The 26,412-nt window shown below is 42.2% G+C and overlaps 1 protein-coding gene across 1 annotated transcript in view; it reads left to right on the plus strand.

Annotated features, from left to right (window-relative positions):
* The window catches only part of LOC118787687 (UPF0606 protein KIAA1549L-like), an 80,171-nt gene extending 68,293 nt beyond the window's left edge, over positions 1-11,878 (plus strand). Inside the window, 6 exon segments of the mRNA XM_036543292.1 lie at positions 5,264-5,311; positions 5,313-5,648; positions 7,159-7,256; positions 7,601-7,749; positions 8,356-8,507; positions 9,535-11,878. Of these exon segments, the coding sequence (XP_036399185.1) occupies positions 5,264-5,311; positions 5,313-5,648; positions 7,159-7,256; positions 7,601-7,749; positions 8,356-8,507; positions 9,535-9,816 (1,065 nt within the window). The 3' untranslated portion in view covers positions 9,817-11,878.
* The last annotated feature ends 14,534 nt before the right edge of the window (positions 11,879-26,412 follow it).

Consider the following 26,412-nt stretch of genomic DNA (forward strand, 5'->3'; position numbering starts at 1 on the left):
GTCCAGTGAGTGATGTGACAGGATTTCCTTGATTTCCAGTTTTGGAGGACTACTTTCTTAGCGACAGTTAGAGAAATGAGCAACAGATTCCTGAGTTTTGATGGGATGTGAACTTTGGAGATATCACCAAGGAGACAGAGTGTTGAGGATGGTGGGATTCTGTAGCTCAGGATGGTGGAGAGTGTCTCAGTAACCGTGATCCAGAAAGACTGGACTGGTTGACAGAGCCAGATGGCGTGAAGATAGTTGTCTGTGCTACCTGAAGTGCATTGTGAACAGATATCTGTGTTGGCTAGTCCCATTTTAAACTTTTTACTTTGAGTGATGTATGTTCTGTGAATGACTTTATATTGTATGAGCTGCAGGTTTGTGTTAGTGGTCATGGAGAAGGTATTCTTACAGATTTGTTCCCAGAAATCAGGGTTGGGAGAGAGGGTTAGGTCAGCTTCCCACTTGGTTGTTGGTATTGTTATTATATTATTTGAGTTGGAGATCAGTATATATAGTTTGGAGGTTAATTTTTTAGAGTTATTGATTTTCATGAGTTCATCAACTAATTGAGAGGGTTGTAGTGTGTTGTTGGTTAAACTGGTTTTGTCTTTAATTCTGAATCTAAGTTGTTGATATTGAAGGAATTGGAATTGGTGTGTGATTCCCTTTTGTGCCCATGTGGAGAAGTAAATAGGTTTGTTCTGTAACATGAAGTCTGGGTTGTGCCAGAGTGGGGTGAACTTATTTAGTGCTAGTGATGATTTAGTGATTTGATTCGTTTTCCACCAGGCTGTCACAGTTGTGGAGATAGTAATGAGTTTACAGTAGTTAGATTTTTTGATTGATTGTGGGAGGAAGGGGAGGTCTGCAATTGAGATGTTTGTACATTGGTTTTGTTCTAGTTCCAGCCAGGGGTAATTGTATTGTGACTAAGTGCTGTAATTGATTTGCGAGGAAGTAGTGAAGGAAGTTTGGTGCCTCGAGCCCGCCATATGATTTTTTATTTTGTAGTGTTGAGAGTGAAATTCTGGGTTTTTGGTTTTTCCAGTAAAATTGTGTTGTTAATGAATTGAGTGTTTTAAACCATTTATCTGTAGGGGTAGTGGGGATCATAGAAAATAGGTAGTTAATCTGGGGTAGGGTTTTCACTTTCACTGCGGCAATTCTTCCGATAAGTGTGAGAGGGAGTTGGGTCCAGCATTTGTAGTCGTCTTCAATTTTCCTGAGGAGGGGAGTATAATTGAGGTTAAAGAGCTCTGACAGCCTGGGGGAGATATTAACCCCTAGGTACTTGATGTTGCCAGTGTGAAGAGAGAGGGGAGAGTCCTGAGCTCCACAATCCCAGGCATCCTCTGAGAGGGGTAATATGACTGATTTATTCCAGTTTATAGTGTAATGTGAAATTTTTGAGAATTTATTGATGATATTGAAAGTTTCTTGAAGTGATACGTATGGGTTCTGTAAGTAGAGTAGTAGATCATCTGCATATAGACTGATTTTATGTTGTGTGTTGGCTACCTGAATTCCTTGGATTTGGCTGTTCTGTCGTATTGCTGCTGCGAGAGGTTCAATGAAAATAGCAAAGAGAGAAGGCGAGAGTGGGCATCCCTGTCTGGTGCCCTGGTGCAGTGTGAAACTTGGTGAAGTGATTCCGTTAGTATTAATGGTGGCTCTGGGTGATGTGTACAGTGTTGTAATCCAGTGGATGAACGACTCTCCAAAACCAAACTTGTGTAATGTGTTGAATAAAAAGGACCAATTTACCTTGTCAAAAGCTTTTTCTGCATCAAGTGAAATGATAATGGTTTTCTGTTGGGTTTGTTGTGATATATTGATTAGGCTGAAAAGTCTGCATATATTATCTATGGCGTGTCTATTTTTTATGAAGCCTGTCTGATCTGGGTGAATGAGCGTGGGGATGACTGTTTCTATTCTGGTTGCTAGCACTTTGGTGATAATTTTCAAGTCGGTATTCATTAGTGAAAGAGGTCGGTAGCTAGAGGGGTGAGTTGGATCTTTGTTGAGTTTTAATAGTAATGTCATAGCAGCGGTATTCATGTGTGTGGGTACGGTGGAAGAGGTTTTTATTTCTCTAATTACTCTGTTGAATAGTGGTGATTATATGTCCCAAAAGTGTCTGTAGAATTCGGCTGGTAATTCATCTGGTCCAGGAGATTTGTTACTTGGCATGTTGTTGAGAGCTATGGTGAGTTCACTGAGGTTAAGAGGTGCATCTAGAAAATTAATTTGTTCAGCAGTTAGTTTCGGTAAGGTCAGATTGTTAAGGAAAGCATCAATTTCAGATTGTGTGGGTTGGTGAGCAGAGGAGTAAAGATTGCTGTAAAAGTTTCGAAATACGTTGTTTATATCTTGCGGGTTCTGAGTGATGGTTCCTGTGGAGTCCAAGATGGATGGGATGATTAATTTCTCTTTTTTGTGTTGGAGTAGATTTGCCAAATATTTACTGTTTGCTTTATTACTGTATTGAAAACCATTATATTTCAGTTGATGAATTAGAAACTGTGTTTTTTTCTGTATGATATCTTCAATTTGTGTTTGGAGTTCTTTTAATTCATTTTATTTTGGTTCACTGGGATTGCAGGATATTTCGTTTGTTAATTGTTTGATTCTTTGTTCTATTGTATTTTCCAATTGTTGTTGCTGTTTTTTCCTATGTGAAGAGTATGATATGATTTTTCCTCTGATTACGGCTTTCCCAGTTTCCCATAGCAGTGAGGGTGAGGTGTCTGGGCTATGTAATTTTTAATATATTATACATTTAAAGCACCTCTCCTTTTCCTTTATTCTCTGGAGCTACTGTTTGGGAATATGTACCTACACTGCTGCTGGTGGAGAGCAACATCATTGCTCACCCTTTGTATGAAGGGGAAAAATCATTAAAAACAGATTTTTAGCTGACAAATACCAGCTTTTTACTTTCACTTCTCAGAAATTAGAGGTTACTACTTGGAGTGGTAAACACTGGTGCTGCAGTTGCAATAACAATCAGCTTTGGTGCTGACAATAAAGCCGTTTTCACATATGAACACTGGATAAGGTCCGGAGAATCAGGTCCGCAACTTGGCCGGAATTGCCCTTTCACACATGTAGCACGCAACAGGAGATTGTCCGTGACAGACGCGTTCTCACCTACAGGAAATATTCCGGTTTGGTTTAGGTGAGGGGCAGCGCCTGGGTAGAACGTGCAGGAGGCAGGACACGACGCATAAAGTACGTGGCAGAAATCGCAGTGGCTGTATTTGAAACTGCCTACTGCATACTGTGTACTGCGGACTGCACAACTATATACTGTATACTGCATGCTGTTTTTCAGTGTAGTACCCAGTATGCAACCATTAATAATTATATTTGTAGTATGTTACATTGTCGCTTGAAATCATTGCGAGCTTAGAAACGTCCAGATTTCCTCGTGGTATTTTCCAGTTAGACGCCACTTGCATTTTCACGAGTGAAAAGTATTGACGAGTTCACGAAAAGCATTTGCGAGTTGAAGTGTTTTCAGGTGTTTTCTTTTCAATGTCTTACCTTTCGGTGGTAGGGGCACATGATGTGGCACGGAGGAGGAGAAGGCAAACATAGCTATTGTACTTCTGGGTAGCCTATAAAAAAATCACACATAGCCATCCAAATGGTGCTACCGGTAAACATAATTTATTATTAATTATACATTTATCATAACAAGAAGGTAAGTTTTTGTTGTTCGCTGTGTAATGTTTGGTCACCAGTTCACCTATCTCACTATACCTATCGCTATTAGGCTACTTAGCTACAGCTTAGCTAGCTACTAACCAGATAATAAACTACTAACCAATGATATTAATCATTGTAAGTGACAAGTTTTGGCAGTATAGCTATAGCTAACTATCTCTTTAACGATCACTGAACTCAAAATAGCATCCGCAATGTCAATGAAACAGTGGAAAGCAATTCACAGGCACGCAGAAAAGAGTAGGAGGCAGATGTTTGTATTCTTCCGGTTTTGCGCCAGTCGCATGATAGAAAGATAGAAACGTCAACACGCCCACTCGCTCACAGTGAATTCTCCGGAACGTGTCCTGCTGTATTCACACATGGGCTCACTCTGACCTGAGACGGACTTTGTACTAGGGAGCTGGCAGAACGAAATGCCTCACATGTGTGGTCCGAATGATTCAATGATTCATCTCACATACAGCCCCTCCGGGTAAGAGCCGGATACGTTCCGGCTTTCAGTGCATATCTGAAAGGGGCTTAAGAGGAGCATGTTTTTTTCTTGCTGAATGGTTTAGCTGTTGTTGATAGTAGGAGCACATAGCTAGGGGCGAGATCAGTGCAGATCCTCACTTCAACTGTCTGTGTTGCGAGAGGACTGATTTATGAGGTGTGTGGTGCTAGGTCTCCAGTCACTCTCTTTCACACACAGGAAGTAGGGCACCAGTAGCTGCCGCCCATTTTTCACCAAGAGAGGAAGAGAGCGAGAGGGAATAAGAGAGTGTGAGAGTGAGGCAGACAGACTAAGGGGAGGGGAGAGAAGGAGAGGGGATGTGAGCAAAGATGGGAGGGGGGGAGAAAAATCCCCTGAATTTTGCCATGGCATTCAAATACCTCATTCCAATTTCCTGGATTGTTTATCAGTGTGCAAAACAGTCTCCTGTTAAACCCACTGAGGCCAAGACACGGCTTTCTTCAAAGCACTCTTTCAAGCCCATTAAAGGGCTTTGGTAGAGTCTCTCCCTTGTTCTCAGTCTTAAAATAAGCAGACCTCCATTTCTGGCCATAAAGAGAGTCAGAGTTTCGCTTCCAGTTGGATGTCCAACCTGATTGTATTAAATGACAACAGGTATTAGGAGAGACTTCCAGCTATAGCAGTTTGTAGGTGAGCACACAGCATTATGGGGCACAGGCCCCTAGGACTGGCGTTGCTCTCTAAGGTCAACTATGCAGTCTGCTTGACCCTGCTTAACTGTGCTTCTGTCAAACTGTCTGATTGCTGCCAGTTAAAATGAACCGTTTAAGACCCTTAATAGAGAGATTGACACCTTTACATGCCTGCTTTAGAATGTCACCTCCCTGAATGACAATGAAAGTGAATGTCATTATAGCCTTTTCACCGATTCTAATGGGAAATATGATCTATGAATATCTGAGAATGTGCAATGCTTTCAAACTGTAAATGGCAGTGAGGGGGACCTTGCATGCGCTGTATATAAAAAAAACCTTTGTGTGTGTGTGTGTGTGTGCGTGCGTGCGTGCGTGCTTGTTTGTGTTTCAGACGGAGCCAGAGCTGATTGAGGAGACCAATGTGGACCGGCTGATGGGCTTCCAAGGGTTACAGTGGTGGGCGGCAGGTCAAAGGTCACTCTGAGACATCCACTCTGAGCTCACAGCCTTCCATTGATGAGGTGCGGCAGCAGATGCACCTGCTCCTAGAGGAGGCTTTCAGCCTTGCCTCAGCAGGACGGTCCACGGATGGCCACGCCCACACCCACCACCACCACCACCACCACCACCTCCACGGCACCTACAGCCCAGGGCATCATGGACCCTACTCTGATGCGGTGACCAGCGCCCCTGGGACCATGAGCCGCACCCACGGCGGGCTGCAGTGGGTGCCTGCCTACAGGCCGGAGGTGTACCAGTGCAGCCTCCCCAAACCAGTGAGCTCATTTAAACCATCTTTCAAGTTTCATCCCGCCGCAGGGCAAACGCTACAGCTGATGACCATTCAAAAAGAGTCAGCCATTAGTTTAGCCAAGGATGCGCTTGACCAAGATGCACTGAACCGCTGCGTGTGCTGCAACAGCATGTGATTAAATTAAAAGGGCACTGCACCTGAACTGTGCAGGATGCCATACCTGGAGTGTTGTGTGTTCAAATCCCAGGTGGAACACTGCAGATGTATCCTCCACCACTGTGAGCGCCCCTCTTTATTTTTCCATGTCCATAAGGTCCAGATGTCTTTCAGGTGGTTCTGATGGATCTCCCATGTGTTCTGTGCTTCTGTACTGCAGAAATTAGGGCTGTGACGATAACAGCATCACCGCAATACTGCGGTCATGAGAGGCCTACCGCGGGGTTGAGCACATTACCACATCACCGAAATTAGTTATTTAATTTAGGGCTGTCAACCTTAACACTCGTTCGCGATTAATCTGGAAACTTTAACGTGTTAATGTTTTAACACAAATTAACCATATTATCAAGTTTGACTGCAACTTCCTTCCGTAATTCCAGCGCGGATATTCACCTGGCTGAATTACTGAAAGGCGTGGCAAACGCAGATGTGCTGAACGGCAAATTTCGTTTTAACCCTTTCGCATGTAACTTATTTGTTATGGTATGTAGCGTGCGGGTTACCTTACATGGTTCATTATGTTTTCATTTGCGTTATTAAGTTTCTTATAGATTTCAGTTAGCATTTGCTATATTTTTAGAGTGAAATCGCTGCTTCCTCAAAGCTAAAATTAGCTAAAATTTCTCCAATCTAGTGTTCTAATCGCACCAGTTTAATCACACCGGTGTGACCAAAAGGGTTAAAACGAAATTTGCCGTTCAGCACATCTGTGTTTGCCACGTAAAATAAAAAGGCCGTAAAATAAAGAATGAGTACATTTCGATTTTTTTGCAGCACTTTATACAAGCAGTGATTGTAGTAGATAGCCTACCGACATCATGAATGTTCAGTTATGTTGCATGTTTAAAAACTATTAGCCTAATGTTCCCTTACCATCTTCTTATTTGTCATTTGATTTGAAAAATAATTAAAACTGTTTTAATGCAGCTACATATAGCCTACCTGTTCATGCTGCTTCAGACGCCATATATAAAATATTAAATATTAAAATGTTAAAATGTTAAATGTAAAAATGTTAAAATGTAAAATATTTGTAAGTTTGCAATCACTTTCTAAATTGTAATCAGCCTTCCTGAGAATTTTGCAGAAAAATAAACAAGTTGTTCATGTGCAAACATTATGGGTTGGGTGGGGGTCGGAGGGTGGCGTGGGGGTCGGAGGGTGGCGCCAGGGTGGGGGCGGTAAACCGCTAAATCGTGGTAATTTGTTGCTTTATTACCGCGGGAAGAAAAAAATCATTACCATCACAGCCCTACTGCAGATGGGTCTTTATTGAGAACGCAATTCACTTTTGGCTCTGTTTGACCCCCAAGGCCTTCCGTTTTACCCAGCTTCCTGAGATGACTGTGGGCTCTTCGCCACCCCCAATACCACCAAGAACGGGCCCTGCTCCTGGGACCTCTTTGCGGTGGTAAGTGTGCATCTGACTGCCAGCAGTGCCTTCATTCACACTCATAAAGACATTCAGAGGGAGTGGGAAGTAATGTAGCTTTAGACACGTGAAAATTCACAGATACGACCCACATTATCCCAAATAACGCAAACTTGGCAGGTCTAGTGTGATTTTATGCACAGCTCCTCTATAAATCTGAATCCTAAATCGGTTTAAACAAAAGTGACATGAATATTAATGACTGTTCTAGGGTGCTGTGCCATTTTGCGGTGCCATACTTGTGTTTATGTGACACACATCTGCCACCGAGTGGTCAGTGGTGAATACAACAATGCTTGGAGCTGTGATTTTCTTTTCCTCAGCTCCTCATCTGACATGGGCTCGAAGGCCAGGGTTTCAGAATCCTCCGTTCCTGAGATGCACGGCCAGCATGACAGTGCTCCCTATGTGCCGATCACCAGAGCACCCCTCCCTCCTGTCACTACCGATTCGCCCATGTCAAACTACTCAGGTGAGATCTGAAAATGACTGGGGGAGCCTATGCTTAAATATGGGTGAAGTAAGAACATTCAGCTGCAAAGACTGCAGAGATAACTTCAGAACTGATGGTGGATAACATGCATTATTTAGATTTGATCATAATTTTGCTTATTTGTTTTGCATTTAAAAGTCTGTAACCAATTCATACATATGAAGTACATCAAACAGGCAATACATTAACATGTATTTGGCACAGCTTCAGATTGAAAAGCCATATGTTGCATAATAACTGCGGAACCTCTAGCTATAGATCTCCCCTACTGCATTAATCATTGTAAATCACCGAACAATGTTTACCTGTTGCCTGTCCCTAGGAATATTGTAGCACAGTTGAGTTGGATGAACTAAAATGTGAGGTACACTAAGTAGTATACACCACCGTAATGTTATTTCACACTACAGCCTCTTGGTTCTCTTATGCAGGATATTATAATGGTGTGTTCATAAGATATGTTTTATCAAGTGGCTTGCTCACTGTAAAAGCAAAGGAAACAGACATGGTGCATGAGCTTACAGTGGGTTGTATGCACACAAGGGCTGTCCCCCGGTTGGCTGATCACTCTGTCAATCTCTGCAGGAAATCCAATAACAGCAGTGTATGCTATACCAGCCCCCCGCCCTGGCTACTCTGGCTACTTGGTCCCCACGCCCCCTTCCTCCTACAGGAGCCCATCCTGGATGTCCTACCCCCCAGAGCCAGAGGACCTTCCCCACCAGTGGGCCGAATCTGTAAGACAACCTTCATTTTAAAGTTTATGTACGCTGAGTATGCTTCAAATGAGAAGGGTGCCATTAACCTCGCCCCCTACCCCTCCCAATATGCTTGTAATGCCTATTTGACCTGCTCCCTGCACTTGCCTCCTTGTATGTATGGAATGTTTTTTTCCTGTTTTGTCTGCTTGTCTCAACCAAATGCCTTCATGCAGTGTCTTTTTGCAGAACCAGTGTCATTTAGAAACCATTTGCTGAACTGAATTTATCGGTGACGTTGAGTGGATGCAGCAAAATACCAGGGTAGTTGAGCACATTTCTTAAATGAACACAATCCCATCTTTTTCAGAGTCTGTTATTCTAACTGTCAGAAAATCACACACATTTCATACCCAGATTAAATATAGTTCTAGGCAAAGTTCAAACACTCTGTTTGAATTGACATCTCATTTTGATTTCAATTGATTTCACTTCAGTAGAACACTCAGTTTTTGGTCACACTTTATATTCAGTCAGCTTTTTTTTAAGGCCTTCATATAGCTTACATGAGCATGACATTGCCACCTTACAAAGCAGTTAAAAGTGAATTTTTCATAGTAGTTGATGCATCACATTTTCAAGTGCATGGTTTCATTTTTTAATGACATGCCAGCCATCAAAAAGCACTGCAGTTGTTCAAGAATGCCTTATAAGTTAGAAATGCCATGCTCATAACGGTGATATGACTGCTTTATGAAGGCTGTATGATGGGAAAATTATAATATAAAGTGTGACCAATATTTTAAGATTTTTGTGAAAATGTAATTGTATGTGTTTCCCTTTTGTTTTTCCCTTTCAATTTTGCAGAATTTTTAATAACAGAATTTAAATAATTAATTTACGTTTATAAATTACTGGAAAACAAAATCAAACATTTAACAAATCACAATAACAAATTCTAATACTGATGATCACAATGGACAAAAAAATCACAGGAGAATTTTGTGTGGTGATGGTTTTGTGTGGAACGCATTGCAATTCATGATGCTTGCACTGCTTCTTCCAGGCGCCCCTACCGGGGTACGTGGAGGCCTTCCCTCACCCCCACTACCCACAGAGCAGCCCCTCCCAGCTGCCCCGGCAGTACAGCCAGGCCTCATCCTGCCGCAGTGCCCTGGACCACCCCGCCACGCCCTCCACTGCTGCCTCCCAGCAGAGCCTGACAGAGACCGATACCCATGAAACCTCCCTCAGCAACATTTCTACTGCTGCCCTGGTCAAGGCCATCCGCGAGGAGGTGGCCAAGCTGGCCAAGAAGCAGACGGACATATTCAATTTCCAGGTCTAGCGCCACCTAGGGACCAGGTGGCCTAACTTCTGTTTTTATGTACTGTGACATTTGGGGACTGGTCTCCTGCTTCTGTCCTCTGCTAAGCAGGGCAAAGCTACTGACTCTGCTGTTTTGATGTTCTGTGTTAAAGCTGAAATTGTTCTTTTTCCCTCTGGTGTTATTTATTTCACCACTGAAGGCAAATCGTTTCATCTCAAGCTATCTTCCAGTTTCAGTTCCATTTTTAATTACTGCCACTTAATTGTAGATTTCCCATTGAAAGATTAAATCTAACATTCTTGGTAAATCATCATATTTAGTAGTCTTAATCAAGGCAAGAGCTGGAGCACTGGCAATAGCACAGCATCAACTTAGAGTGATTTCGCTGGCCATCATTAACCATGCGTCTAAAAGCTGCAGGCCTTTCAAATGGGAACAGTGTGATTGTGTGAATGAAATGTCATATTTTTAAGAGAAAACATGGGAAAGTCCACATTTTGCATGAACTCTTATAAGTCTTGTACATTGCTTTTCAAGCAAGACCATACATTACAATGACACACAGCAGTATGTTTAGTGTAGTGTTTAAAAGAGTAAAATGTGGATGTGATCAGGAATTCAGGAAAACACACAGTGGACCACATCACCTCATCCCAGCAATGTTAAAGAGTGAAAATGAAAGCCACATTGAATCCCACTGTAAGATACTTATTGTTTTATACATGATACCCTGCTGTATATTTCTACATTAGCACTTTGGCTTTCAGAAAATGTGAACCATAAAATGTTCTGCATCTACATTTTAATACACTCATAAACAATGGAGGAATAGCTTCTGAACATGATAAAACATCTTTGGAAATGCCAGCACCTATAATTGCTGCTATTGTGGTTATAGAACAGAAGGCCCAACAAAAGTCTATTCTTCCAATCATAGATAGTGGAGTTATTATATCTTTAAATACATTCTGTTATAATGTACAATTATCTGTCTTTGAATATGTATTTTGAAGTTATTGGCATGTATTTGAAAAAAAGAATGCTTTTCATGCATGCGTCCCTAGGATATTCCACACAAGGGCTTTTTGTAAGTATGGAGGTTCTGACTGTCAAAAACACCCATCATTCCACTCAACTGGTAAAAGCTTTGAGCTCAACAGTGAAGCTGTACTCAGAGAAGTGGATATATTTCAGTGAATTGTTAATGTGCTTTGTGAGAATGTTTTCCTGTTAATGATTGTACTGTAACTCATAATGGAACTGTTCAAATGCACTTTAATTTTTAAGCATAGATTCACAATATTAACTTGCTGAGTCAGACCAGGGAAGTCAATTACTATTAATTTAATTACTATTAATACTAAAGAGGGGGTGAGGATTCTCATACTAGCAAACAGAATGACATCATTTCAAGGTGTAAAACACCAGACCTCGAATATCAATGCAGGCATTATGCAATTGCGACACAAAATGTGAAATACTCAAGAACACTAATTTTTTTAACAAATGTATACAAAATGAGAGTTACATATCAATTTGTATAATTGAATACCCAATATATCAAATAGGTATGCATATTGAATAACTATGAACTTGCTACAAGATGTATAGTATAACGGAAGAACAACAGATAAGACTTTCACCCCTAAATGTATTTACCTAGAATTTTTTCTCTATCTGATGACTGCTCCTTGAAAAACAATTGTTGTTGGTCACTTGCAAAGCTTATTTCTTTCCCTCATCATTTTATTTACATCAACTCAGTTTCTCTCAGATTTGTGTAAATGCTAGAAAAACAGTCATCAGAGTCTTGAATCTTTAGTCACTGAAGTTAGTTTTAGCCATGGCTGGTGTCAGTCTCATTCTAAAGTGCCCAAAGGGAAAGAAATGGACATCATCAAAATCACAGCCCCAGTGCAATTGACTAAATATGCTGAGTGTCTAAGAGTACTGTACTTTAGCCAACCAGCCAAAGGATGCTTTCAAATCCTCCTTGGATCTTCCTCTACATTATACTTAAATCTCATTCATCTCCTTTGTACAGTGCAATAAATGCATTTTCTCACAATAATTTTTTGTAAACATCACACTCTACACAGATGTGTGTACATAAAATGTAAAGCGTTATTTCCTTGATATCAAGTGTTTTCTTATCATATACTGGTTTCCAACATTAACTTTTGCTGATCTGTTGAAGCCTCCATTAACAATGTTAGAAATTTATTACCCTAATGATGCTTAGTTTGTATGTATATATATATATGTATGATAAAAAAGCATCTTCTGTTTTGTTTTACAGATGTTGACCAGATTCATTTGTAAAAATTAACATGTTCGCATTCTGGTGTTTCAAAAATAATGACAATGAAAAAAGTCAAGATTATATTTGATTTGAATGAGTAAGAAGGAGTCTAATAAAAGTGTTAGTAAAATTAAGTGATGGTGTGATGTTTGTGATTTGTTTATTTAATTGATAGATTAACAAAGTAAGACTGAATCATTAAAGACTAATTGGAAATTCTGTAAGAGCTGAGGCTTGATTAGTTCTGGGTTGCTTCTCATGAAATTCTAGTTTCTCGCTAATTGCAGCTAATTTATTTTGTGATAAATTAATCACCCCTTTGTGAATATCTTTATGTATTTTTTATTTTGCTGTTCTGCACAAAATATCCATCCAGTTCCTGTCCAATGGTATGATATGCACTGTTCATTGTTCTTAACCTGAACAAGGTGGTACAGATTAACATGATCAAATTCCTGGTCATTTAGTCAAGCAAAGTGCTTATGCTTGTTTAAGTGTCACATACTTTACATGGATCCAAAACCCTGGAACGTACAGTACTTAACTGTCCCCTTTTCTCCTCAGGAACAATCACCTGGACCCCCACCAGCAGAGCTGGCCCTGACCAATTTGTTGCCCTAGGCAAGATTTTAGCTGGTGCCCCTTGCATCGCAGCCAGTTCCACCACCATTCATTGTGTTCATACAGAAACTGCATAGCTTTATGTCTTTGGTGTCTGCAGGTGGCCCAGGATTTGCAGGGGTGGGACTGAAATATTTCAAAAGTACATCTGAAGAGAGAAGAGGAGTATATGTGACCATTAGGTATTACATTATATTAATAAAAAAAGCTGCTGATGGTGAAACCCAGCCAATAATAGCACCTAAGCCACATTATAGCCTATAAAATTCTAAACACAAACAGCAAGAGTAATTACACCTAGCATTCATGCACAAAACATGTATTCAATGAGCACTTCTCTCACATGATGCATGCTGTTTGCTATATATATAAGACTATTCAATAATGAAAATGCAAAGGCTTACAACTAGGGCTGGACAATATGGCCAAAAATGTTATCATAATGAAATTTTTCATTTCAGTCGATATTGATAATTATCATGATAAATGTCAAATCATTGTTTCTTTCAAGTTTAAAGGCTGATTTTTGCTCCTGAGTGAAAGTTGAAGAAACCAGTTAATTGTGGTTTTAAACTATTCTTTATGGTCAGAACATGACAAACACTTGCCAAACTATGGAACATTTCACAAATCTGAGGTAGAACATTCAAAACAATTATAATGATAAAATCTTTTTTCAACATCAAAATATGCATGAGTAAAATTGAGTAAAATCCTTTTTCAGTCCTTTTTTCTCAACAAAATAATTATCTTAATAGAAAAATTAAATGCTTCAGTGTGATACAGTACACATGTTAGATGGCTCAGACTGCAAAGTTTAAAAGTGTTTTAAAGGATAATGTCAATAAATAAAACAATAAATAATTAATTCTAGTCAGCATGCCAAACCCTTTGTACAGACGGTTTGAAACATTTTGTAAGTGTTATCTTCCAGTTTCAGTTCCATTTTATATATATATATATATATATATATATATATATATATATATATATATATAATTACTGCCACTTAATTGTAGATTTCCCATTTAAAGATTAAATCTAACATTCTTGGTAAATCATCATATTTAGTAGTATTATATTTAATGATACCCTGCTGTATATTTCTACATTAGCACTTTGGCTTTCAAAAAATGTGAACCATAAAATGACTGAACGCTACGGCGTCGGTTCGAACCCGACCGTGTTACTAGCCGACAGTGACCGGGAGCTCACAGGCGGAACACATTGGCGTCGTTCCCGCGGGATAGGGGTGAGTACGTCGGCAGGGGCTTCGAGCCAATTAGCAACAGCGACCCCTGCTGGTCGATCGGGCGCCTGTGGTCCACGTGCCAAAGCGGCATATGAAATGTCCTCCAACTCATCTGTGTGCTAGCTTAGTTTGTGGACCGCAGTACGAAAAGCAGCAGCAGCTGACATCACGTGTCTCGGAGGAAGAGGGCATGTGCTTGTCCACGCTCTCCCGGTTTAACGGTGGGGGTTGTGCAATGGGACCGAGTGATAACTGTGACGGGTACCGTGACAACGGCACCGTGCGTGAGCAGATTGACTCCTGTAGCACAGGAGAGAAATGAGGAGGCAGCGTGTCAGGTTCACAAACTCTGCAGTAATTTATTCAAGAATTCCATTAATCAAATTTATCTCTGTTACTTAAACTCATTTTATGATTCACATATTACAAATGAAATGTCTTTTTAACACTACCATGAATTTCAGTATCTATATCCATACAAAACTCAGAATAAACAAACATTCCAGCACCACATACGTATTCACTCACTCTTCATACTGATATTTTACACGATTTATCAAATAAAATGTATAGACAATGGTAATATTAACCAGCTAAGTGACTAGGATACTTGCAAACTTGCAAACAATTACAATGGCTTTTACCATCGCAGCACTGCAAAGCATACGTTAAACCAACATGAAGTGCTTCGTTTGTAACTTCATATATTCATAACTTCATATGCATATACTTCAAATATCATTTTTAAATCATAACGGTTCTTACATAGACTCGTTGAGCAGAACAGTTTTCTAAAATGGTGGGGAGCTAACATACAGTGACCTAAACGATACACTCTAACAAGGTGAGCTCATAAAACATTTTCGCGTGCACACGCGCGTGGGGAAAGTGTGGATGTTGAGCTGATTAGCTCTAACAAAATGCATATGTCGTCAGTAAACGGCTATTTCACCGGCGCTTGCTCTCTTTACGTACACAGTCAAAACAAAGCGCTAACGAAAATCAATCAACTAAAACAGTTCACTTACATTCCAAACACATTTCTATGTGACTAAACCCTAGTTTTGTGACAGTTTAGTATATTAACCCACCTGTAGCACAGGAGAGAAATGAGGAGGCAGCGTGTCAGGTTCACAAACTCTGCAGTAATGAGGAAACCCACCATTCACGCAGCTACCCGTCACCCGACCCTGCCCCCTGCTGGTCCGGAGCAAATATATCTCGCTTCACATAGGGTAGAAAACCAGCTAGAATGCATAAATTTGGGGGATACCTTTTTTTCCCAAAATAAAATACATTAAATTGTATTAAGAGAAAAGACAAAAATTCTTCACATTTTCATATTTCAAACACAAATGTGACACTTTTGTGGTCGTCACACACTCCCCGACAAAAAGAAATGGGTCCCACCATTTTCTGCTGAACTTTACCTAAGTCAACTTCTACTTTTCCTTCTAACAGGTAACAGGAACTGGTAATATGTACTGTGGTGATGTTAAGGTGTAAGGCACATATGTAAATGGGGGGTAAAGAGTGGAATAGGGGTTAAGTGGATATGTTGGTGTTGTACACGGAATAAATGAGTGTAGAGGTTGGGTGGTGTGAGGAACGGTGTAAGCAGGTGACTGAAAGTTCGTGTTTGTCATGTTAACTGTGGCTTGTGTTGTCAGTCTGTGCTGACCGAGATTCTCATATGTAAAGATCTGTCTAGATCGTCAGCCCCGACTCGACCTTCTGACCTCTGTCTGGTTGTCTGGCACTGTATCGACCGGAGGCTGTTCTTCCTGGATGGGCACTTGGGCCTCATCATAACCATCTTCTTCCTCAGGTTCAGCAACAGGGTTTTCATCCTGTTCAGATTCCTCTGGCTCTACTCCTCTTTCAGGCATCAGGTCTGCTTCAGGTAAGTAGTCTATTGCAGCTCTCTCTTCTGCCTGTGCAGGTACCGGGGTTGGACGTCTCAAAGTGATGGCAGGTCGTTGCCGTGGGACTGCAGCAGGTGTTTCCTGTATCCTTTCTGCAGGTACCCTCAGCCAATAACGATGACCACCTGAGTCGCCATCAGAATCGGAGTCTGAATCTGATTCTTCCCGTAGGTCTGCGCGTTCCGGGATGTTGGTACGTCTGGTCTGGCTCTTACTTTTCTGTGTTCTTTTCTCAGGATTGGTGTGGCATGGAGGAGCTTCAACTGGAAGGTCATTCACTAATAGCAGCAGATTGCGATGTAGTGTTCTCGTCTTCTTCTTGTCCCCAGACTCAGGGTAGACTACGTATACTGGATTGTCCGCAAACTGTTCTTTAATGACATAGATGGACTTTTCCCAATACGACCGTAGTTTTCCTGGTCCACCACGCTCACCGAGGTTCCTGACTAAGACCCTATCGCCAGGTTGTAGTACCACTCCTCTTGCTCTCTTGTCATAGAGCACTTTGCCTTTGGCACTGGCCTGTTTGCTGTTCTCATTGGCAATTCGACAGGCTTCAGACATCTGCTTTGCCCACTTCTTTGCATATCCCTTTGGCAAGTCAGACTCTCCATCGTCAATCAACCCAAACAGCAAATCAATGGGAAGACGGGGATGACGGCCATAAAGAAAGAAGGGCGAGAAGCCTGTCGATTCGTGTCGAGTACAATTGTACGCATGTACAACTCGTGGGATTTGGTCTTTCCACCGTTCTTTTTCTTTCTCAGTCAATGTCCTCAACATCTGCAGTATCGTCCGATTAAACCGTTCTGCAGGGTTTCCCTGGGGATGGTACGGCGATGTTCTCGAATGACGAATCCCTGACAGCTGTTGAAGTGTACGAAAAAGCTCATTCTCAAATTCACGGCCTTGGTCGTGGTGCAACTTTGATGGATATCCGAAGCGGAGGACGAAATCATTGAAAATGCGCTCAGCTGCTGTCTTCCCACTCTTGTTCTTTGTTGGATAAGCTTGAGCGAACCTTGTAAAATGATCAACAACCACAAGGATATATTCATGGCCACCACGGCTGGTCTCTAAATGCAAATAGTCGATACACACCAACTCAAGTGGCGAGCTTGATGTGATACTACCCATTGGGGCGCGAACATGTGTAACTGGCTTCTTTGACTTTATGCATGGACATTTCTTGGTGATATGGTCCTCGATCTCTCTAGCCATAAAAGGCCAATAGAATCTCTCTCTGGCGAGGTTAAGGACCCTTTCCGTGCCAACATGAGCCATCTTGTTGTGGAGTTTCTTCAAGACAAGATCTTTGTACTTAGCAGGAAGTACTAACTGTTTCCTATCATTGGCACACCTGTACAGAAGACCATTCTCCAAGACTAGCTTTCCCCATTCGTGGAATAGTCGTCTGGTAGATCCACTAGCAGCTTTCCGTATTTCATCAGTTAAAGGCGTACCAGCCTCTTTCAGCTTAACCACTTCACTGATGGCTTCATATGTACGTTGTGCGTCCACAAGCTCATCGTGGCTTATTGCATTCAACTGATCGAAGGGAGGAGATGGGTCGGCTTGGGAAGAGATGTTGAGAGCTGCCACCCAGGCTACATCTTTCTGTTTGGCTACTTTACTTCCATCCCATACAGCACGAACCACATCTTCAGTACACTCTTTAGTGCAGGACTCAGCATAAGCCTCAATATCTAAAGGGAGACGTGACAGTGTGTCAGCGTCTATGTTAGACTTTCCTGGTCTATACTTTATGTCAAATCTGAAATCTGAGAGTTCCCCAACCCACCGATGGCCTACTGCATTTAGCTTTGCTGTGGTCATAATGTAGGTCAGTGGATTGTTGTCTGTGTATATCGTGAAGTGAGGTGCATAAAATAAATAGTCCCTAAACTTTTCACACACAGCCCACTTCAGGGCAAGGAACTCCAACTTTCCACTGTGCAGATGGTAGTTTCGCTCAGCTGCAGTTAAAGTCCTAGACCCATACCCAATAACTCTCAACTTGCCATCTTGGTGTTGATAAAGAATCGCACCCAGCCCCTGGTCTGATGCATCCATGTGTAATACAAACGGTGAGTTGAAGTTCGGGTACGCTAACACGGGGGGACTAACAAGGAGAGAAACAAGTCGGTCAAGGGCTTTCTGATGGTCAGCAGTCCACTCCACAGGTGTTTTGGAAGGTAGTTGTGGACCTTTGCTTTTTCCACACGCTACAGCTGCTTGTCCTGGCTTGACTTGTAATAGCTCATAGATGGGCTTCGCTATCCTTGAAAAGTCCTGGATGTAGGAACGGTAATAACCCAGGAACCCGGTGAGCTTTCTCACATCTCCAACTGTCTGTGGTGTCCTGCTGGCCAACGACCGCACTGTGTCCAGGTCTTTGGGATCGATCCTTACTCCCTGAGCTGACACAAGACGACCCACATACCTCACTTCTCGTCGAAACAGCTCACATTTTTCAGGTCTTAGCTTCACCCCATGTCTCTGCAGCGCTTGGAGTACTTTGCGGACCCCTTCCACGTGCTCATCAAATGTTCTTGCATAGCAAAGCACATCGTCAAGATACGGGAGACAGCAATCATCTCTCAAGGAACCCAACATTTCTTCCATACTCCGCTGGAAGGCCGCAGGGGCGTTCGAGAGGCCAAATGGAATACGGACCCATTCATACAGCCCCCAGGGGGTAATGAAAGCTGTGAGGTGCTGGGAGTCTTTGGCAATAAAGCCCTGATGATAGGCCTTTCCTTGGTCGAGGATACTAAACCAGGAATAGCCACCAAGTGTGTCAGTCAGGTCTTGTATCCTAGGTAGGGGATGTCGATCAGGGATGGTCTTCTGATTCAAGAGACGATAATCAATACAGAGGCGGAGAGTACCGTCCTTTTTCCGGACGCAGACCACTGGTGCAGCATAAGAGGATTTTGATTTGACAATCCAGCCTTTCATCAGTAAATCCTGTACATACTCTTTCACTTCTTTGAACAGTGGTTTGGGGACGGAGGAGTAGGCTCTCTGTACTGGTATCTCATCCTTGAGGGTGATCGACATCTGTAAACTAGGAATACACCCAATGTCATGGCTGTCTCGTGCAAAAACAGCTGATTCTTCCCACAGCATTTTCTTAACTTTCTCTTGTTCGTCATCACTAAGGTGGCTGAGATTCACAGGAGGCTGCCATAAGGCTGGGGTAGCTTGAGCAGCTGATGTGGTGCTAACTACTGTTCTGGGCCGAGGCATCTCTAGTGGACTACTCTCAATCACCCTAGCCACAGTCTGGACGCTACCCAAGGCTGTCTTCTTTGGTATAGTGACAGAATGCTTTGTGCTATTTTTCACTGGTACAATTACATAAGGTCTCCTTGCAGTTTGTATTTCTAGTAAGCCCTCCCCTATCTCGAGCTCTGTGAGATGGGCATTGTTGTCATCAAACAAGAGGAGAGGGTCTGACTTATCTACAACGGACGGGATCTGACACTTAACCCAGGCTACTTGTCCGGCTGGAACGGCAGTGTCATAATTGCCAGTTCTTAAATGTCCCTGATACATGGAGGATTTGTCAGTCTGTATGAAGTTCACCAGCAACTCAACTTTCTCAGCAGGGACAGATATTGCATCAGACAGAAGCGTGGTGAGGGCTGGAACAAGTTCTGCTGGTCGATTCTGTATCACTTCCTCCAGCACATTAAATCCAAGTAACGGCTGGGCAAGTGGAATGCTACAGATGAGGAAAGGTATCATGATTGACTGGCTAAACGCGGCATTCCCACTAAAGCTGACTGCGATGGGGACCCAGCCATCAAACGGGAGGATCTCTCCATTCACAGCATGTACTTCCAGCTCTTCCTGGTCATCAAATATTTCACTGAGTGGCCTAATGGGTGCATCTGGCAGATACTTCTCTTTCCAGCCTCTATCAATCATGCTCACCTGAGCTCCAGTATCTAATAAAGCATTGACTGTCAAGCCATTAAGGTCACATCGTGCAAGGGCTTTGGCTCCTATAAACTTGGCCAGACGCCTACTTGTTTGGGTGGGTAGGGAAAGGGGGGGATTCAGAGTAAGTTTGTTCATTGCTTTCTTTTGTTCTTTGACTCGGTAATGCTGTCTTTGTATGACTCTCAGAGCCCCCTACGTTACACTCAGCACTGTGGGACTGAACGTGGAGCCCGGTCACTGCTTGTCCCGTGGCAGAGACCAGCTCCAGTTTTCCTGGCGCTTAGGTTTCTTCAAACAGCCTACTGCTCTGTGGCCATCTTCACTGCAGTAAAAACAATGAGTGCAACCTGGGCGATTCTGTTCGAGGCACTTAGCACAGCTATACGATCTTTTCTTTTGATCCACTTTAACTTGACAATTACGGCAAGATTCTGGGTTCTGAGGCTGCTGTAGTCGTTGTAGCAGTTCAAATTTACTCATTAACTCCTCTACTTTCTGAGTTAACTGTTGGAGTGCATCAGTCTTTGACTGTTTATCTGGAGCATCTTTCTTTGTACTACTGCCCTGTACTGCTGCAACTTCAAGCTCTGTACTATGTACGCTTACTTCTTTCTGCTTCTTAACTGTCCCTAAACGTCTCTGTCTCTCATTCTCAGTGTTTGTTATCTTCATCATTTGCTTTAAAATTGTCTCGTCAGACACACTGCTGTCAGAGAGCAATGGCTTAAGCTCTCGGCGTATGTCATTATGCTTATGGCTAAGGCCCTGGTATATGGTGTGAAGGAAAATATCTTGAACTGTGTTTGCATTGTATTTCACTTCGGTGTCTGCATATTTTGAAGCGAACAGGATCTTTTGTTTGAGGCCTATGACACGGTACAAAAACTGTTGTGGGATCTCACCGTCATTTTGTTTTGTGCACATAAGCTCTTGGAAAAGTTCTGTGTTGCTACGCCCACCTAAATGAGATTGCAGAAAGCCTTTGAGCTCGTCTATGGTCAAATCATCTTTGTGCATTAGCATGTCTTTAAAGTTTCCTGATTTGATGACTCGGAGAACGCCTCGCAGTATTTCAGACTCACTGAATCGTTCTTTAACTCCTTCATCAATTTGTCTGCATATATTGTTGTAGCTTAAGTCTGAGCTTTGGTCACCGATCTGTCCACCTTGAATCTTGAACTCGCAACGAAGCAGTGATAGATCTCGAAGGGGAACGTCACGGTCATGTCTTCCGTGCGAGTGTTGTTCAGGTGTGTGAGTGTTGCCAGCTTGTGGTGTAGATTGTATTGTTGGTGATGTAAGTGTAGGCGGTGATGTGGGATTGTTAATGTATTGTAAGACTTTGTTGCCGAGCTCAGCGTAACTAGCAAGCATTCTCTGTAACTCTGTGTCTGTATTCTGCGTTGTCTTGACATCAGGATGTGTGAGTGGAGGGTTGGTGATTGGTGAAGGGGTAGCCAGACTAACTGTAGCTGTGCGGCTTGTGTTAGTGTCAGGAACACTGGTGGTTACATTATCAGTTGTCATGTCATCAGTAACTGCATCTGATGGACCTGATGTCACATTCTCACTCAGTACTGGGATTGACAATACATTGTGCACATTAACCTCTGTACCTGTTTGAACATCACGACTCTGAATGACATTATTCACAGTATCATTAAGCTCTAACAACACTGCCATACCTGAATCCTCAGATTCCACCAAAGTCTCACTGTTCATGAAAGCTAGAATGTACTCGAAGCAACTTTCTTCCTCACCAACCTGAAGCATGGATGAATCTCTTCCCGGCACAGGACCAACACTCTGGGCTAGTTGGAAAAGTTCATCAGCCGTCAGAGTGAGCAGACTCTTCTTGATGTTCCACACCAAGCTTTTTCTCTCACTGTCCGCCATGACTGCTTTTCCCTCTTCCTCACCGTTGGTCGCTCCTCCAGGTAGTTCTCTCACCCGCAGCTTTCGGTTTGGTTCCACGCGTGTAGGACAGTCGTAGCCTCACAGGCACTCGTTCTGGTGAAAGCAGGGCCTGTGCATCTGGGCTGAAGAGGCGTCAGCTCCCGGAACACTTCAAACTGCTGATTCTGGTTGTGCTTGTAGCCTGCGCATCTGCTGCCGCTCCCCGTACGGGCCACCAAAAATCTGTAACGGGTACCATGACAACGGCACCGTGCGTGAGCAGATTGACTCCTGTAGCACAGGAGAGAAATGAGGAGGCAGCGTGTCAGGTTCACAAACTCTGCAGTAATTTATTCAAGAATTCCATTAAACAAATTTATCTCTGTTACTTAAACTCATTTTATGATTCACATATTACAAATGAAATGTCTTTTTAACACTACCATGAATTTCAGTATCTATATCCATACAAAACTCAGAATAAACAAACATTCCAGCACCACATATGTATTCACTCACTCTTCATACTGATATTTTACACGATTTATCAAATAAAATGTATAGACAATGGTAATATTAACCAGCTAAGTGACTAGGATACTTGCAAACTTGCAAACAATTACAATGGCTTTTCCCATCGCAGCACTGCAAAGCATACGTTAAACCAACATGAAGTGCTTCGTTTGTAACTTCATATATTCATAACTTCATATGCATATACTTCAAATATCATTTTTTAATCATAACGGTTCTTATATAGACTCGTTGAGCAGAACAGTTTTCTAAAATGGTGGGGAGCTAACATACAGTGACCTAAACGATACACTCTAACAAGGTGAGCTCATAAAACATTTTCGCGTGCACACGCGCGTGGGGAAAGTGTGGATGTTGAGCTGATTAGCTCTAACAAAATGCATATGTCGTCAGTAAACGGCTATTTCACCGGCGCTTGCTCTCTTTACGAACACAGTCAAAACAAAGCGCTAACGAAAATCAATCAACTAAAACAGTTCACTTACATTCCAAACACATTTCTATGTGACTAAACCCTAGTTTTGTGACAGTTTAGTATATTAACCCACCTGTAGCACAAGAAAGAAATGAGGAGGCAGCGTGTCAGGTTCACAAACTCTGCAGTAATGAGGAAACCCACCATTCCAGCTAGAATGCATACATTTGGGGGAATCCTTTTTTTCCCAAAATAAAATACATTAAATTGTATTAAGAGAAAAGACAAAGATTCTTCACATTTTCATATTTCAAACACAAATGTGACACTTTTGTGGTCGTCACATAACGAATTGGCCATTCCAAATTGGGGAGAAAATGGAAAAATGAAAAAAAAAAAGTCTGTCTACAGTCTCAGGTTTTAAAGTTGTCTGTGATAATGGGAAGCATGTCTTTTGCAATGCAATATGCAATAGCATTTGTGATGTCTTTGTGTCTTTTCGTTTTTTTGGCACGGAAAATGCTGATACGATCGTTTGCTCCTGGGTAGTCGCACTGGGTACTGGCCTGGTGCTTGTCGAGGGTCCACTAACAACACTCGTTTGGGACTATAATTTCTCACTTTCTACGTGTTCTAACAGGTGATATTGTTTCAAATGATGAAACGGGTTTATGGTGTTGCCTGTCTTTGATGACACGTGTCGTCGGCACAGTTTGCAGTGCATGCTGCTTTTTTGTCGGATTGTAAATATCTCCAAACTACTTAAGTTGAGTGACCTTTCTTGTCGACGATGTGTTCGTCCTTCAAGCTAGTCATGGGCACTGCTTTTTCTTCGGTGTCGCTCATTTCGCTTATTTCGCTCCCATTACAAGCTGTCAACCACTGTGTCTGTAAACAACTGTGCAAACTAACTTGCGCAATGCATACCTCTATTCCTGCAACATGATTGGCAGTTCGTGATTCATTTCTGTGCGTGCTATCTAAGCATGGCAATTAATTACATAGAACTTTTATCGAAAAATATCGCTATAATTATTGTTATTGTTTTATCGCCCAGCCCTACTTACAAGTTACAGCTATTAATTACAAAAGGGGATTGAAAGGGAAAAGCATTTTAATTGACTATTACAAGCAGGGCTGACGTTGGCTAACTAGATTAAGATAATGTATGCCTGGTTTCTTGAGGCAGACAGTGGATGGTTCGTGCAGCACACTTAAAAGAAAAGGTGTATTTCTCAAAATTATGTTGTAGGTTATTCCCCAAACACCTGAAGTCTTTCCAACTGTATGAACTGTCGTTACTATCGTACAAAGTAAACTAGTAACACTCTGCTCCAACGATAACTACTATGCAATAGATAAACTATTCACCACAATACCTTTCGTCTGTGTACGAAAGACTTCGGGGAAACTCGCGCACCTGCTGCCACAGCGACGTGTTTGTGAGGAATTGTGGGTGTGACGGCAGGGAGAGACAGCAGTGGGAAGAACGGCGAGTTTTGAGTAGCCACCAAGTTATTTCAGTTTGTTTAAGGCTAGTTTGGAATAAGATTTATCTTATTTCAAGCAGTGTGAGTTACTAAAACACTGTGAGTAATGTTTACGTTTACGGCATTACCGTCTGTTATATTAGATTGGTACGATGTTAATTGCGTTAACTAATAAGTGCTCGTAATAGCCGCTAGCTAGTATTGCATTAAGGTTGATGGCGTTAAAATTAGCCATGCTGTTACTAAAATGGCGGCTACCCACGTTATGTAGTCAATATACCACGGTGATTTGTGTATGCTGAGCAAACGTTTATCTTGATATATTATAGCAGTTGTGCATTTCGTACATGTTATGCAGTTTATGGTATCAGTGCAGTGACCTTTGTTTTTCTTTATTCTTTTATTCCCCCCCCCCCCACACACACACACACACACACACACACACACACACACACACACACACACACAGTACAGGCAGTGTACCAGGAAGTGTTGCCCAAGAGTAATGGTGCGGGCAACCCAGAAAATAGGCTATGAAGCTATGTTGTTGTGGGCTTTTTTGTAGTATTTCAAAATAACAGTATGAAAATAGTATTAGTAAAAGGTTAAATTTTTGAATTTTTTTTTTCTTCCCTCACTTGGAGCGTCCCTATGGATGGACGGCGCCCCGAGCATTTGCCTATACCGCCTACTGCCCACCAGTAAGGTTTCAGAGCTGGCAACTCAACAGAAAACGCACTCCCTCTCGGCCCCAAATCATCTTTGTGCATTAGCATGTCTTTAAAGTTTCCTGATTTGATGACTCGGAGAACGCCTCGCAGTATTTCAGACTCACTGAATCGTTCTTTAACTCCTTCATCAATTTGTCTGCATATATTGTTGTAGCTTAAGTCTGAGCTTTGGTCACCGATCTGTCCACCTTGAATCTTGAACTCGCAACGAAGCAGTGATAGATCTCGAAGGGGAACGTCACGGTCATGTCTTCCGTGCGAGTGTTGTTCAGGTGTGTGAGTGTTGCCAGCTTGTGGTGTAGATTGTATTGTTGGTGATGTAAGTGTAGGCGGTGATGTGGGATTGTTAATGTATTGTAAGACTTTGTTGCCGAGCTCAGCGTAACTAGCAAGCATTCTCTGTAACTCTGTGTCTGTATTCTGCGTTGTCTTGACATCAGGATGTGTGAGTGGAGGGTTGGTGATTGGTGAAGGGGTAGCCAGACTAACTGTAGCTGTGCGGCTTGTGTTAGTGTCAGGAACACTGGTGGTTACATTATCAGTTGTCATGTCATCAGTAACTGCATCTGATGGACCTGATGTCACATTCTCACTCAGTACTGGGATTGACAATACATTGTGCACATTAACCTCTGTACCTGTTTGAACATCACGACTCTGAATGACATTATTCACAGTATCATTAAGCTCTAACAACACTGCCATACCTGAATCCTCAGATTCCACCAAAGTCTCACTGTTCATGAAAGCTAGAATGTACTCGAAGCAACTTTCTTCCTCACCAACCTGAAGCATGGATGAATCTCTTCCCGGCACAGGACCAACACTCTGGGCTAGTTGGAAAAGTTCATCAGCCGTCAGAGTGAGCAGACTCTTCTTGATGTTCCACACCAAGCTTTTTCTCTCACTGTCCGCCATGACTGCTTTTCCCTCTTCCTCACCGTTGGTCGCTCCTCCAGGTAGTTCTCTCACCCGCAGCTTTCGGTTTGGTTCCACGCGTGTAGGACAGTCGTAGCCTCACAGGCACTCGTTCTGGTGAAAGCAGGGCCTGTGCATCTGGGCTGAAGAGGCGTCAGCTCCCGGAACACTTCAAACTGCTGATTCTGGTTGTGCTTGTAGCCTGCGCATCTGCTGCCGCTCCCCGTACGGGCCACCAAAAATCTGTAACGGGTACCATGACAACGGCACCGTGCGTGAGCAGATTGACTCCTGTAGCACAGGAGAGAAATGAGGAGGCAGCGTGTCAGGTTCACAAACTCTGCAGTAATTTATTCAAGAATTCCATTAAACAAATTTATCTCTGTTACTTAAACTCATTTTATGATTCACATATTACAAATGAAATGTCTTTTTAACACTACCATGAATTTCAGTATCTATATCCATACAAAACTCAGAATAAACAAACATTCCAGCACCACATATGTATTCACTCACTCTTCATACTGATATTTTACACGATTTATCAAATAAAATGTATAGACAATGGTAATATTA

This window comes from Megalops cyprinoides, chromosome 13, assembly GCF_013368585.1.
Source record: "Megalops cyprinoides isolate fMegCyp1 chromosome 13, fMegCyp1.pri, whole genome shotgun sequence".
Lineage (NCBI taxonomy): Eukaryota > Metazoa > Chordata > Actinopteri > Elopiformes > Megalopidae > Megalops > Megalops cyprinoides.